Below are 15,550 nucleotides of genomic sequence, written 5' to 3' on the forward strand. Positions count from 1 at the left end.
TGCCCTTTGATTTTTTTTCCTCAGCAGGATAAAGAGGCCCTTCTGGTGTCATACAATTTGGAGCGCTGCGATACGCCGCAAGCCAAGACTGAAATGTGCAAGGGAGAACTCATAAAATATTAGTAAGGCTACAGACATTTGTTTTCACCATTTCGTCACTATGGAAGCACTGACATCCAAGATGGCACAAACCAGGAAGTAGCCTGCTAACTAGAAAAAACGCATGGACCAAATCAGTTTTTATAGCAAAGTGAAAGTACATAGAACATTGCTGTTGTTGTTTTTTTTCAAAAGGTAGGTGAGAAAGTGTCTTTTGTATTTGTTTGCTGAAAGGCTTTCTCCGTACCCTCAGGGATGAGTACAAAAAGCTGGATACAGATGGAAGAAAATCCAATATTGCAGCAACAAAGAAGGCTTTGATATTGTTTTAAAACTGTATTAAAAAAAAACGGGATAGAGGGAGAGATACGTTGCACTGTAAACCAAAGAAAAACTGATGGCTGGCCCAAGAGGGCGATGGAACGAACAGAACGAAAAACGGAGGCCTCGAGGAGCAGGACCGTGACGGCATCTCATCTTAACGTTGCCGTCAGCCTGTAATAGCCCCAATTAAATTGGCCTCTCTGCATATATCGAGGGAGAGTGTGAGTGCGATAGCCTGTGGGGCTATCATTGACATTGTGATCATTGTTTAATTGCAATGGACTTGAGCTTCTGGAAGACTTCACCTCATAATGGCCTTTTGCCTTCACTTCGTCGCAGGGGATAGATTTTCTCCCAATTGACATTATCTATTGTCAAGTCTGATGTGTTTTTAAGAGCTGTCTAATTCGGGTCAGAGCCTTGCTTAAAACATTAAAAGCGTCATGAGGGAATGTGAGTGGATGAGGGATGGTGGACCCAAATGCAGGGAAACATGACTGAATGAAACATGAGTGGACTGGTCGCTATGACTGGACAGGACGTGAGTGGACTGGTCGCCACGACTAGATGGGACATGAGTGGACTGGTCGTCATGACTGGACGGGGTGAGAGTGGACTGGCCGCCATGGCTGGATGGGACGTGAGTGCACTGGTCGCCAATATTGGACAGGACATGAGTGGACTGGTTGCCATGACTGGACGCGGCGTGAGTGGACTGGTCGCCATGACTAGACGAGACGCGAGTAGACTGGTTGCCATGACTGGACGGGACGTGAGTAGACTGGTCGGCATGACTGGATAGGACATGAGTAGACTGGTCGCCATGACTGGACGGGGCGCGAGTAGACTGGTTGCCATGACTGGACGGGACGTGAGTAGACTGGTCGTCATGACTGGACAGGACATGAGTAGACTGGTCGCCATGACTAGACGAGACGCGATGAGACTGATTGCCATGACTGGATGGGACGTGAGTAGACTGGTCGCCATGACTGGATAGGACATGAGTAGACTGGTCGCCATGACTGGACGGGGCGCGAGTAGACTGGTTGCCATGACTGGACGGGACGTGAGTAGACTGGTCGTCATGACTGGACAGGACATGAGTAGACTGGTCGCCATGACTAGACGAGACGCGATGAGACTGATTGCCATGACTGGATGGGACGTGAGTAGACTGGTCGCCATGACTGGACGGGATGTGAGTAGACTGGTCGCCATGACTAGACAAGGCATGAGTAGACTGGTCACCATGACTGGACAGGACGTGAATAGACTGGTCGCCATGACTGGACGGGACCTGAGTAGACTGGTCGCCATGACTGGACGGGCCCTGAGTAGACTGGTCGCCATGACTGGACGGGACGTGAGTGGACTGGTCACCATGACTAGACGAGACGAGAGTAGATTGGTCACCATGACTAGATGAGATGTGAGTAGACTGGCCGCCATAACTGGACGGGATGTGAGTAGATTGGTCGCCATGACTGGACGGGGCGGGAGTAGACTGGTCGCCATGACGTCAATAGACTGGTCGCCATGACTGGACGGGGCCTGAGTAGACTGGTCGCCATGACTGGACGGGACGTGAGTGGACTGGTCACCATGACTAGACGAGACAAGAGTAGATTGGTCACCATGACTAGACGAGACGTGAGTAGACTGGTCGTCATGACTGGACGGGCGTGAGTAGACTGGTCGCCATGACTGGACAGGACGTGAGTAGACTGGTCGCCATGACTGGACGGGACCTGAGTAGACTGGTCGCCATGACTGGACGGGACGTGATTGGACTGGTCACCATGACTAGACGAGACAAGAGTAGATTGGTCACCATGACTAGATGAGACGTGAGTAGACTGGTCGTCATGACTGGACAGGGCGTGAGTAGACTGGTCGCAATGACTGGACAGGGCGTGAGCAGACTGGTCGCCATGACTGGACAGGACGTGAGTAGACTGGTCGCCATGATTGGACAGGACGTGAGTCGACTGGTCGCCATGACTGGTATGAGCGTGGCAGGACCTGATTTGCCTTGACTTGACTTGCTGTGGAGTAACTAGATTTGGCTGTGACGATGACGACTTGGTTAGCTGTGGCGATGACTTGGCAGTGACGAAGGCTACTTACCTGGCACGAAGACGACTTGGCTGTGACGAAGGCTTGACGCACGAACCTCCACACATAACATAGGCAATGCACCCACACCGACTGGACAAACACAACAGACAAAACCGGCGGTGCCCAAGTTGAATGAGTCGGTGAAAACAGTCAATATTTGACCGTCAAATATGATGACAGTGTGCGAGAAATGCATAGAGGGGATAGATCACATCCTGACATTTTGCACCGTCACCCGTTCTGACTTCTCTTAAGAAAATGTGCTATCAAAACAAAGGCATAAAGCGTGCTGTATATTATATTTGTTTTTGACAGTCAAATTTCCACACTGAGTTATTTTTCCATTGGATTATTTCACCACGGCGCCTATGCTTGGCAGCGCAGGAATGATTTAGAATGCGTGTGCCCGATGCTTCATTGTGCGTGCATTCCCAGGGCGTTTGACTGGAGACAGCGTGCGTACAATGTTCTCCTCTGAGGTTATTTATTATGCCTTCTAAAATGCTCAACAACACCTGCACGTTGTTTGTGTCATGTTCCTCGCGGCACTGATTGTAGCTATCGTTGTGTAATGAGAAACCAATACACGCAAATATCAATCAGCTCAATGCGCAAATACGACTTACCAATGAATAATACCTCTGCCAAAAACATGACCATGAGCCTCTTAAATATTGAAGACTACCTGTCGCTGTATTGAATTGCTCCATGTGAGTGTGTGTCAGGTGATCGCATATCCTTTACTGCTGGTAACTATTTTAAGGACAACATAATCTGGCATGTAGTCGGCCAATACTTGACGACAGGCTCATGAATGACGTTTGACAGGTTACTGCGTATCGCGTAGAGATCTGAGGCACGCACGCTTGCGACCTTCAAATACAAGAAGCTCTATAGATGAACATGAACCATTCGTTTGAGTGGTTGGATTCCAGATTACTCTAATTTAGTTTAAAGGATGTCAAGGCGACTTTGACATTGTCTGACTTTTTTTGACCAAACAAGTCAATCAATTACATACTATATTTATTTTAGCGGCTTTTTTATTATTTTAAAAAAAGTTTGAGATTTTTCATGATTTTGGGGTGGCCCACACCCCTGTATCCCACAAAAATAGATCTGCCCCTGTCCTGAGCCAATCTCCACCTTCAGAATCAAAGGAAGAGTAATTGGTAATAAAATGACAATTTTTGTAGCAGTGTTTGCTTGAGGATCTTAGTTAATCATTAATGTAATATGTTCACAAATCAGACCTTGACACAGACAGCGGAACGTGGAGGAAAAACAATTTTGCTTCTAGAACTGAAATATCTAACTTTATTAATTAAATTACAAAGAGAAATATTTCTCTTTTAGTTTTAAATAGTTTCTTTTCCTATCTAGAAAAGTTATTTTTTGCTGCTAGAAAATGGACGGAGGGCCGCAAATGGCCTGGCTCATCTATAGCATGGGTCACCAAACTTTTTGAGAGCTTCTTCTTGGCTAGTGACTGATTAGTGTGAAGGTCTACAACGATTACATAATTCGTATAATCGTTTAAAAAAAAAAAAAACTAAACTAAACATTGTTATATTTGCACCTTTTTTTAATTTTAAAATAACAAATTGTATGAATTTTGTTTGGACCAAAAGGAACTTACATAATTATATTATTTTATTTTTTATTTGTCTTAATTATTATTATTATTTTTTTTAACAATTTCTTGTTTTGTACCAAAAAATAAATGATTGTTCGAATAAAAGTTTTTGTGCCGACCGATTTTTGTAGTTGACTTAGCTAATTTTTCTCCCTTCAAACCTAGCATAGCATAATACTAACATGATTAGACATCATTTCAGCACATATGTTATTTCACTAGTGTCTACCAGACGGGTCGACCTTCACACTAATCAGTAGCCGAGTTCTCCGCTTCAAAATGGTTGGTGACACCTGCCGTATAGTCTGTCATGTTTTAATTCTCCTAACCTTTCCAAAATACAGTATACCCATTTTTTTTTTTTTTTGCATCATTCATCTTTACAGCTTCCACTGTACTCAGTATGACGGCTGATTCACTAACAATCCCATTCGCGCTATCAGACATGTACAAACACAATCAACAGCTCGTTCTCACAACCCCCATACCCCCCCCCCTCCATTATCACTTCCTGCGAATACTCTTTCAGGCTACAGGTTGCGCCCGCTGAAAGTCATGACAGTTCGCACTTGTGCCGAGCTGTGATCTAACCGCAGCTGTTACATGTTTTAGAGGCTACAATGTTATCGCCGTCCATGAAGTGATGAGGGAATCCAAACAGTCAGCTGCTGGTGGTATGCAGAGTTTTTTTTTTGTAGCATTAGTGTTCGTGATTGCCGTTTGGGCGCATAAATCACTTGATGCTTAGATCCGACCGCTTCCTGTCAAACCGCCCACATAATGTGCGCTACTTAATATATTACCAAGGCTGGGTGCGGTAACCGATAATTAAAATACATTTTTCACTTTGACAACTTGATATGTTGTTGAGTTATGCTGTATTGGTTATGGATTATGATTATGGATTAAAAAGAGAGTCAAATATACTTGCTTGAGATATATGGGGATGGAGGAGTCACACATGGAAATAAACTTTCACCTTCCTGTTTAAATTGTTTCCCAAGCCGAGTATTTTACATTCAATGCAGAGCATTTATCCAATAATACAATCGTCCTTTTTGTTGATGTTGACAAATTGACATTCCACATCCCGTGCGCTAGGTTCTGTAGCCGGTAATCGAACTGTCAAGGTCTTCGTCTTCGACTGCCATTCAACTTTTTATGCACCTGAGCCCCTTTGCTCCTCCCACAAGTGCGGGCCCTATGTTTCGTATTGTTTTTTGGAGTATATCTCTTATGTCCATTTTTATGTATTTTTGTGGTGGATGTGTCAGTTATTGTTGAACAGTATGAACTCTGCCTAGCAACAAATGACCAGACAAATATGATGTATTTTTGTGGTCGATGAGCCAGTTATTGTTGAACTCTATTAAATCTGCCTAGCAACAAGCGACCAAACAAATATGATATATTTTTGTGGGGCGATAAGTCAGTTATTGTTGAACAGTATGAACTCTGCCTAGCAACAAATGACCAGACAAATATGATGTATTTTTGTGGTCGATGAGTCAGTTATTGTTGAACTCTATTAAATCTGCCTAGCAACAAGCGACCAAACAAATATTATATATTTTTGTGGGGCCATAAGTCAGTTATAGTTGAATAGTATGAACTCTGCCTAGCAACAAATGACCAGACAAATATGATGTATTTTTGTGGTCGATGAGTCAGTTATTGTTGAACTCTATTAAATACGCCTAGCAACAAGCGACCAAACAAATATGATATATTTTTGTGGCCGATAAGTCAGTTATTGTTGAACTCTATGAACTCTGCCTAGCAACAAGCGACCAAACAAATATTATATATTTTTGTGGGGCGATAAGTCAGTTATTGTTGAACAGTATGAACTCTGCCTAGCAACAAATGACCAGACAAATATGATGTATTTTTGTGGTCGATGAGTCCGTTATTGTTGAACTCTATTAAATCTGCCTAGCAACAAGCGACCAAACAAATATGATATATTTTTGTGGCCGATAAGTCAGTTATTGTTGAACTCTATGAACTCTGCCTAGCAACAAGTGACCAAACAAATATGATATATTTTTGTGGCCGATAAGTCAGTTATTGTTGAACTCTATGAACTCTGCCTAGCAACAAGTGACCAGACAAATAAATGTGTTCTAACTATCTAATCTATAAAAAGTACACTTGGAACTTGAAGTACAAAAACTAAATCCTCCTGTACCCATATTCCTAAAACCTTCTTTTTTTCCTCCATCCTAGTTATGGCGAATGATGCAGCTTTAAAAAAAAAAAAAAAAAAGTCATTTCTTATGTATGTGTACATTCAAGCAGATATAGATTGATGTGACAGTGAACACATCACTCACACTCGAACCTGACCTCAAGCTAAACAGGGGAGAAGTGGATGATGGAAGAAGGGTCAGAACGGAGTCACAGAACAAGGCAAGGGAAGGCGCTAATAAGAGCGCTAGGATGTGGACGTGAAGGCTTGGTGTGAGTAAGCATCCATCTCGGTATGGAACATAACAGCTGCAGCAGTTGAGCTTCAGGCTGCTGTTGTTACATTCTGGTATCTATCACCGAACCTATAAAACTGGCTGGTGACAGGCTGCAATAAAGAGCCACACACACACACACACACACACACACACACACACACACACACACACACACACACACACACACACACACACATATACATTGACAACTCACTTTGTGTTTTCAAGTGTCCGGTTAGGAAATGCGCACCCGTGAAACTACACGTGTATGCAAAGGTGTACCTTTGGGTTTTAATGTGATTTTGGTCTGTCATATTTATACGGTATTGTGACCAGATAAGGGGAAACTGGTGCAAAAAAAAAGCAGTTGAGCGGAAGTTTCTGTTCAATATCAAGTGACAGCAACATAGCAAAACTGGATTTTTTTCCAAATAATCCAGGAGTTGCTTCATGTTCTAATACCAATTTTTCTGCATTTGAAAAGAAAAATCTACTGTTCCTATCATCGATGTCCAACATGAAACTCTAATGCCACCTAGTGGTAGGAAATTACCTCAACACAAAATGACTCGATGTTTCACACTCCTTTTAAACCGTAACATTTAACTGTAAATTCATGAATTAGGTACAGTAAAATGACTGTCAATGAACTAAAAGATGCAACCACATATAGATTTGTCCACATTTAGGTTCATTAACATGAGTATGAAAAACTTGAAAATATATATTTTAGTGTTCATTTAAAATAGAACAGATAGATATAACATAATTTATTATTCATTTTGAAAATAATGACAATAATTTCGATTGAAAATTATAATCGGTTGACAGCCCTAATATGGAGTCAAAAATAAGTCATACAAAAATAAACAGTTCAAAAAAAATAAAACTCTCCTAATACTTAAAACAACCCTGTCTGGATTCTGTCTGGAAGATCCCGGATACAAGCGGCCGAAATGAGTTTCCTCCGCAGGGTAGCCGGGCTCTCCCTTAGAGATAGGGTGAGAAGCTCGGTCATCCGAGAGGGACTCAGCGTCGAGTCGCTGCTCCTCCACGTTGAGAGGAACCAGTTGAGGTGGCTCGGGCATCTGGTTCGGATGCCTCCTGGACGCCTCCCTGGGGAGGTGTTCCGGGCATGTCCTACCGGCAGGAGGCCCCGGGGACGACCCAGGACACGCTGGAGAGACTATGTCTCTCGGCTGTCCTGGGAACGCCTTGGGGTCCCGTCGGATGAGCTGGCTGAAGTGGCTGGGGAGAGGGAAGTCTGGGCTTCCCTGCTAAAGCTGCTGCCCCCGCGACCCGACCCCGGATAAGCGGAAGAAGACGGACGGACGGACTGTCTGGATTCTATGCAAATCCACCTGCCACCTGTTCATCAACAGTGTTGTTACTTGATCATGTCCAACCTTCACATTTCCCATTCAAATGAAAGCCTCCTCTCAAATAGATGCGTCCTTCATTAGTAATACAAATAAAAGCCTTTATACTCTTTGCAGTTGAATAATTCAATGCCCTTGGTCACAATTTGAAGAAAAACACATTTGTGCTTGCAATTTCACATGATGCATCTGTTTCATTAGTCGAATGACGACACAAAGAACACACCATGAATATGATCAGGATAATATAATAATGCTGTTAGTTAGCTGTGGGAATGGACATCATATGCTGTTTCTAACCTTTATTAATGCACTCACTTTTTTTTTTTTTGCCATGCAATAACTCCCAGATAATACTTCCGATTTTCACAGTTGAAATCTTCAACTCGCTTCAAAATTTCACGCCATTTTGGGAATAGATCCTCTGATTCCACGTTACTTACAGTATTGGCACATTTTAACGTTAAATATCAACATTAACCCTGGAGAACCCAAGAACCCTTTTCTTCTTTGGAAATTATGAATTATACATTAAATGACTGCTATAACTTCACTGAACACCAACATATATGTTTTTTTTTTCAATTTTAACCCTTTATTCCCTAATTTAGGATTAGGGCGAAATTTGACCCTTTGGGATTTAGGGGTATCATTTCGAAAAATCAGAATAACAAAAACTGTCAGTAAACTATTTAGAATTTAAGAAAAATAATCAATCAAATACACAGCTACATTGAACAATGTAATTTTTTTGTTTAATTTGTTGCATTTTAGCCATCTTGTCACCACCACTCTGGCTCATGTAAGTGCAATATTCATCCACTAGATGGCCCCATGCAGGGGTCAGAAGTGGCACTCTGGACTTTTGAAGTTAAATTTGTAAAAAAAAAATTAAAAAAAGGTCTTTGCTATTTGAGTAGCAGAATTTATAGGGGCCAAATTTGACCCCGTGGGTTCTCCAGGGTTAAACTTTTTTAGTACCACTAAGTAATACGTTAGAGCCATACTATCCTGGTGTCCACAATAACAAATAAAAACATGAGATAACACAAATTCCCCCCCCTTTCCATGTTTTCACGTGGGAAATTTGACGGTGTATTAGGGCCACGCCCTCTGAAAAAAAAAGAAAAAATATATACGTGACCCCTAATGCACCGTTGTAGTCAAACTAGTCAAAATCAGTAAAAATAAATAAAATTCCCAGCAGCCTTCTGGCTACTGGTTAATTTTCTTTTTAAATGACATTTTTTTTTATAGTCAAAACGCTTAAAATGATGTAACAAGTGAATTCCCCTTTCTGAAAGCATTTCACTAAAACACCCCTCAGGATTTCAACTTGTTTTTTGTTACCGTGATGTCGCCAGGCCTTCTGTAAACACAACTATCTGGCCTAGCATTTATTTAGGACACCCTACATACCGCCACCCCCCCACCCCCGCCTGGCACCTTTAAATCAATCTTACACACCGCTCAGCTGTTTCACCATTACTTCTAATTTTCCACCAACCGGGTGCAAGATGAGGCATCGGCCGTGTCACGTGAAAGAGAAATACACAACAATGTACACGGTTGGTAAAATGCAACTTCCAAATTGGCAAACGCACATCACACCTTGTGGCTATTTGTCTCCATTTACAGGCGAGGACGGCTGATGAATTGTTGTCAGGAAGAGTTTAGGCTTCAACTGCTTCTAATCCTGAAACAATCTAGAAAAATGTGCTGAGCTTCAACTTGATATCAGCCCGTGTGTGTGTGTTAACGTTATATCACTTATCAGAGGACAGCTGCCGGCCCATATCTGAGGCACAAGTGTTTGCAAGTCCAATATTAATAGTCTATATGACATTTACTCAACGAGGAGTCACACACAGACGCATATATACACTTCATTTATTTTTCCATTTGCTTTTCCAGTGCTGTGCCAACCTCAGATCAACAGACTGATGTGGCACACTCAAAACTGATAATCACGCTCAATGTCACAATGTGTTGTGGTACGCTGACACCTAGTGGTGTGAAAATAATTGTTCAAATGTTTTCATTCAAGGAAATGTTTTATTATGTGAATGGGTGTCTGTGGCGAAAAAACTGTGGAATATGGTGTGTTGCAAGCTAAATAATCAGCTTTTGTTATTACACTCGGAAAACAGTTATGTCAAAAATTTGGGTCATAAAGAAACCTGCTACTTAGGTCAATTTGACCCGACTTTCTAAGGTCAAACTGGGTCGCTTTGTACAAAACAACACCAAACAATTGGGTTGTTTTATACAAAATAAACCCAAGAATTGGGTACGAACTACTTGGGTCAATATGACCCAACTTTCTGGGTTGTTTATTTATTTATTTATTTTTACCCAAATTGGGTTATTTTTTTTACACCATTTTTATGTTTATGAATGTATGTATGTATGTATTATTATTATTATTATCATTATTATTATTATTATTACTATTATTATTATTATTATTATTATATTAATTTTTTAACATAGTGTATTTCAGACACAGTTTGGTTAAAAATAACCCAAATTTGGTTAAAAAAAAAAAAGAAGTTTTGGGATTGTACCCCCTTAAAATTGCTGTGTAAAAAAAAAAAAGGTCACAATATGGATCGATCGCGCAGATCCATTTGACTCAACTTTAGTTTGTTTTGTATTAAAAACAACCCATTTTTCATTTTTATTTTTCTTAAAAATAAATAAAAAATTGACCCAATTATTTTGACCAAAATTGTGTCTTTTTACTTCCTTATAGTAAATGTTACTACAGGCAATACTGGCATATACACTGCTCAAAATTTAGTGTACAACAATATTATGTTACAAATCATGACCCCCCCCCTGTTTTAGCCTTTCCTTGTTTTATATGACTGGCACATTTGAGCAATAAGGTAAGTGTGATTGTCAACTCTGTATGAGTGTTTTGGATTTAAGGTTGGGGGGGGGGGGGGGGGGGTTTGGGTTAACATGAATCTGCACTGTCCCTTCCTTTTTATATTTTAGAATGATGTTGCTGTAGAAAAATGTGTCCGTATCACATTGCCTTTTGTCACAGTGTGCAAAAGTGTGTTTGTGTGATACTGAACTGAGCAGCAGGACACATGCCAAGTCACGTCTTCCTGACTTCACAATAACAATGTGTAAAAAGGCCTTTAGATGTGCTATATTTATACCAAGGATACGTTTATTTTAGATGTGATATTTCGCCGACACATTAAAATGTATGCGTTTCAATTTATTCCACTGAGCCGTGTAAAAGAAAACATACACTTGAAACAAGAAGTCAAACAGCTCCATCTGGTGGACGGAGTCCCTAATAGCATTGACACCAAACTGAAGCCACCTTGTAGTTTGGTGCCAATTCCTTTGTCTTGTCAACTAATGACCCAACCAATCAAACAGAACAGATGATACTGTTTGAAGGACCTCGATGAAAATTTTGTCAGCCCCCCCCCCCCCCCCCCCCAATGTGTTTCGAGCATTTTGATAATCTCCTCTGGCTTTTGTAAATCAGCCTCACTGAGTCAGATTACCAGCTGCTACGCACGGAATTGGAAGATATCCAAGGGGATCATTTAGATGAAATATAATTTGCCCTCTGAACCTCAAAGCTCACTTCATGTCCAATGCAGTCCTTTTCACGAGGCTTGTTGACCATCACAAATATTCATGAAATGATTCCTAAATGATACCTTTTCAAATACTGTATGTTCTAGGTCAAAAGGAACCAAAGGCAACGTCACAGCTGTGAATGAATCTAGCCAATAGAATCGGAATGACCCAGAAGCTCTTGAATGAATATGATGAGCCTCTGCAAATACCTACATATGAGCACATAGGCGTGCGCGCACACACACACACACACATATTCTCTGTGAGATCAAGCCAGATGGTGTAATCCTTTCGTTTTCTCCGTGTTTCATATTTCCCCCCTCCTTTGCGGGGATTACTCCGCCGGCCAATCGGATTTCGGCCTGTTCTCCTGAGCTGTGGTGCGATATGAATGACTGACACGCTGTATGTTCCTATGTAAGATTTCCATGTTGACCGCCGTGGTCGTTAAATGTGGAGTTGATCGCTTAGCATCGCAATGCAGGTAAGAGACATTAGAGGCGGGTGAGAATGTAGCTTTTTTGTGTGTGTTTAGAGCACATGGCATTCAATACAATAATTGATAGTGTAGAGTTTTATTGACTTGACTAAACGTGGGCTCAGTAAAGGCGAGTCGGGATGGTTATCTGTATTTTATTTGTGCTGTCATTCATTCATTCTAGTTCATTTACAGGCTGCAATTAGTAGTATATAAATATCCGGACACTCAGACTTTCAATGAATATTCAACTTTCAAGGAGTTACGTTACTAAAATATACACCAATTTAAAAAAAGAAACCTTCTGAATGATTGCTGATTTTGAATCCTTGTTGAATTCCCTTTCCAACAATGTCTTTTTTGTGACGATTGACCAAGTAGTTCAATCCAAATTAGATACAAGGGTTCAAAGGTCGCAATTGGTTTTAAGTGAGCTTCATGTGCGTGCACCCGCAGGCCAGTGCTTCCTGTGTATGGTGGATGTGGTGCCCGTGAAGAACGAAGATGGCATGGTGATCATGTTCATCCTCAACTTTGAGGTCATGACCGAGGACACGCCGCACGACGACAAACAGGAGCTCAACCACCGCCTTCCCACCTGGCTCGTTACAGGTAACTATTGGCTTGACTCTTCTATGCCACTATCTATCTATCTATCTATCTATCTATCTATCTATCTATCTATCTATCTATCTATCTATCTATCTATCTATCTATCTATTAAGAAGGCTAGCAAGCTAGCTAACAATAAGTAAATTATCATTGCTAGCTAGCTAGCAAATTGGAAAGTGTGTCTGTCTGTCTATCTATCTATCTATCTATCTACAGTATCTATCTATCTAGAAGGCTAGCAAGCTAGCTAGCAATAAGTAAATTATCATTGCTAGCTAGCTAGCAAATTGGAAAGTCTGTCTGTCTGTCTATCTATCTATCTACAGTATCTATCTATCTAGAAGGCTAGCAAGCTAGCTAGCAATAAGTAAATTATCATTGCTAGCTAGCTAGCAAATTGGAAAGTCTGTCTGTCTGTCTGTCTGTCTATCTATATATCTATCTATCTATCTATCTATCTATCTATCTATCTATCTATCTATCTATCTATCTATCTATCTATCTATCTATCTAGAAGGCTAGCAAGCTAGCTAGCAATAAGTAAATTATCATTGCTAGCTAGCTAGCAAATTGGAAAGTCTGTCTGTCTGTCTATCTATCTATATCTATCTATCTATATCTATCTATCTATCTAGAAGGCTAGCAAGCTAGCTAGCAATAAGTAAATTATCATTGCTAGCTAGCTACCAAGTTAGAAAGTCTGTCTTTCTGTCTATCTATCTATCTATCTATCTATCTATCTATCTATCTATCTATCTATCTATCTATCTATCTATCTATCTATCTATCTATCTATCTATCTATCTATCTATCTATCTAGAAGGCTAGCAAGCTAGCTAGCAATAAGTAGATTATCATTGCTAGCTAGCTACCAAACTAGAAAGTCTATCTATCTATCTATCTATCTATCTATCTATCTATCTATCTATCTATCTATCTATCTATCTATCTATCTATCTATCTATCTATCTATCTATCTATCTATCTATCTATCTATCTATCTATCTATCCATCTCAAGCAAGCATCAGTGTAATCCACCTTGATCAGTGTTCTGTTCATCCACGCATACAACAGGTGGCTTGATATTCGCAAAGTCACATGATTTATTTGAATCCTGTTTTTTGTTTTGTTTTTTAATTATGTTTGACACAATTTTTGTTCTGAACTGTCCCCGGACTCAGTGCTCTATAGAGACAAGATGGCGTGGCTGTGGGACAATATTCGTATTTGTAATTTTGGAGCTAAATTGCAATCAATGTCACTGTCCTAAATTCAACTTCAAAGCCTATTTCGGCTCAACGTGATCCCGTTAAAATCTCCTCCCCGACTCACGCTTTTGCTCTCCTTTCTGTGTATTAATTTTTTTCCTCTTTAAACAAGTGGCTGCTTTCTTGTCCTCTTCATCAGGTCGTCCCAGAGGCTTCAAGTTGCGCCTTCCCCTGCTGCGCTCCCTCTCTAACAGTAAAGTGTCTCTGGATGACGCGGAGTCTGGTGGGATCCCGACTGCGACACCCCTGCCACTGCACCAGGTCGACCACTGTCACGAATCCCTCGGCTTGGGGGAGTTCCTGCCCCTTCCCCCGCTGCCGCCTAATCACTCGGAGCAAATCAGCGAAAGCAGGTAGGCCTCGTGATGAGATTATGGGAGACGTGCAAAGGCTTCACTGTTTTGATTCGCAGCAGAGCAGAGCTTGAGCCTTTTTTTTTTTTACTCTTTCAAACCCAAAAACGTATAAATATGTTTTTTTAATACTTCGTTCTTTACTCCCAAAAACGTATTTAGATGTTTTTTTTATGCAAGAGCATACAGAAGGCTTTGATGTAGCTTCTGACATGAGGTGGCTTAAAGCAATACGGCCAGCAGGTGGCAGCAGAGTATAAGAGATCAGCCAGGGCCATGTTGTACCAAGCTCTTTTTGACAGTGCTTTCACCAGAAATGTGAATATCGATGAAACATTAAACTATATATTAATGCTAATAGAGAACAGATTTTAAAAAAAATCCCATGATTTTAACAATAGAACACAATATTCTGTGGGCCTTGCAAAATTAGTAAAAATCCAGTAAAACGACCGGGACCAAAGGGGGTTGCTTCAGTGAAAATGGCTGGGAGTGAATGGGTTAATCTAAGAAACTTGGGGCACTGAAAGGCAACCCAACCCGATTGTGACTGGTTGAATTGCTCATTTGGGCATCAATAAAGTAATCTGAATCTGCGAGCTCGGTCCCCTAAAAAGGTTTGGAACTGCCTTTAGATGCCACAAGATGGCGGTAAGGAACTACTTTTCGATTCCATTGTGGATTTTTCGGGAGGTTGCCTCTGCCGCCGTCTTGTGGCAACTTTGATATAGCTTTGCGGGCTGTCAATTTCTTTGGTATTTTTGCCGCATCCCTCAGTAATCCAATCCAATTTCCACGGAAGTTACAATTTCTAATTGAGTATCAGCATCCTAGTTAAACATCTTATTTTTCTGTTTCCAAGGTCAGAGCTACAAGGTTGGCCAGAAGACCACGTGGAGGACCAACAACGCACTTTACTGGACTCTGTGTCTCCCGTACACCCTCATCCACCCCCCCACTACGTAACGCACTTAGTTGGACCCCTCACCCAGTCGTCCCCTTGCGTAGCACCCCACCATCGCCTCAGCCTCAACCAGGACGCCTCTGGCTCCAACTGTTCGCTATCGCGCAGCCGCTCGCGAGAGAGCTTCCACAGCATGAGGCGCGCGTCCTCTGTCGATGAGATTGAGGCCATGAGGCCCGACTGGGACCGGAAAAACCGGAGAGCCAGCGTCCGACTGGGAAGCACTGGTGCGATA

At 41.5% G+C, this 15,550-nt stretch overlaps 1 protein-coding gene across 2 annotated transcripts in view; it reads left to right on the top strand.

The window, feature by feature from the left end:
• The window catches only part of kcnh2b (potassium voltage-gated channel, subfamily H (eag-related), member 2b), a 169,605-nt gene that overhangs the window by 73,376 nt on the left and 80,679 nt on the right, over positions 1-15,550 (top strand). The window contains exons 1-4 of one of the 2 annotated variants that reach the window (XM_077554230.1): positions 12,070-12,123; positions 12,574-12,729; positions 14,138-14,351; positions 15,214-15,542. In XM_077554230.1, coding sequence (XP_077410356.1) covers positions 12,591-12,729; positions 14,138-14,351; positions 15,214-15,542 — 682 coding nt within the window. In that variant the 5' untranslated portion in view covers positions 12,070-12,123; positions 12,574-12,590. Of the gene's footprint in view, positions 1-12,069; positions 12,124-12,573; positions 12,730-14,137; positions 14,352-15,213; positions 15,543-15,550 lie in introns of those variants that run through there. The other variant, XM_077554229.1, reaches the window with a different exon arrangement.

This window comes from Vanacampus margaritifer, chromosome 20, assembly GCF_051991255.1.
Source record: "Vanacampus margaritifer isolate UIUO_Vmar chromosome 20, RoL_Vmar_1.0, whole genome shotgun sequence".
Taxonomy (NCBI): domain Eukaryota; kingdom Metazoa; phylum Chordata; class Actinopteri; order Syngnathiformes; family Syngnathidae; genus Vanacampus; species Vanacampus margaritifer.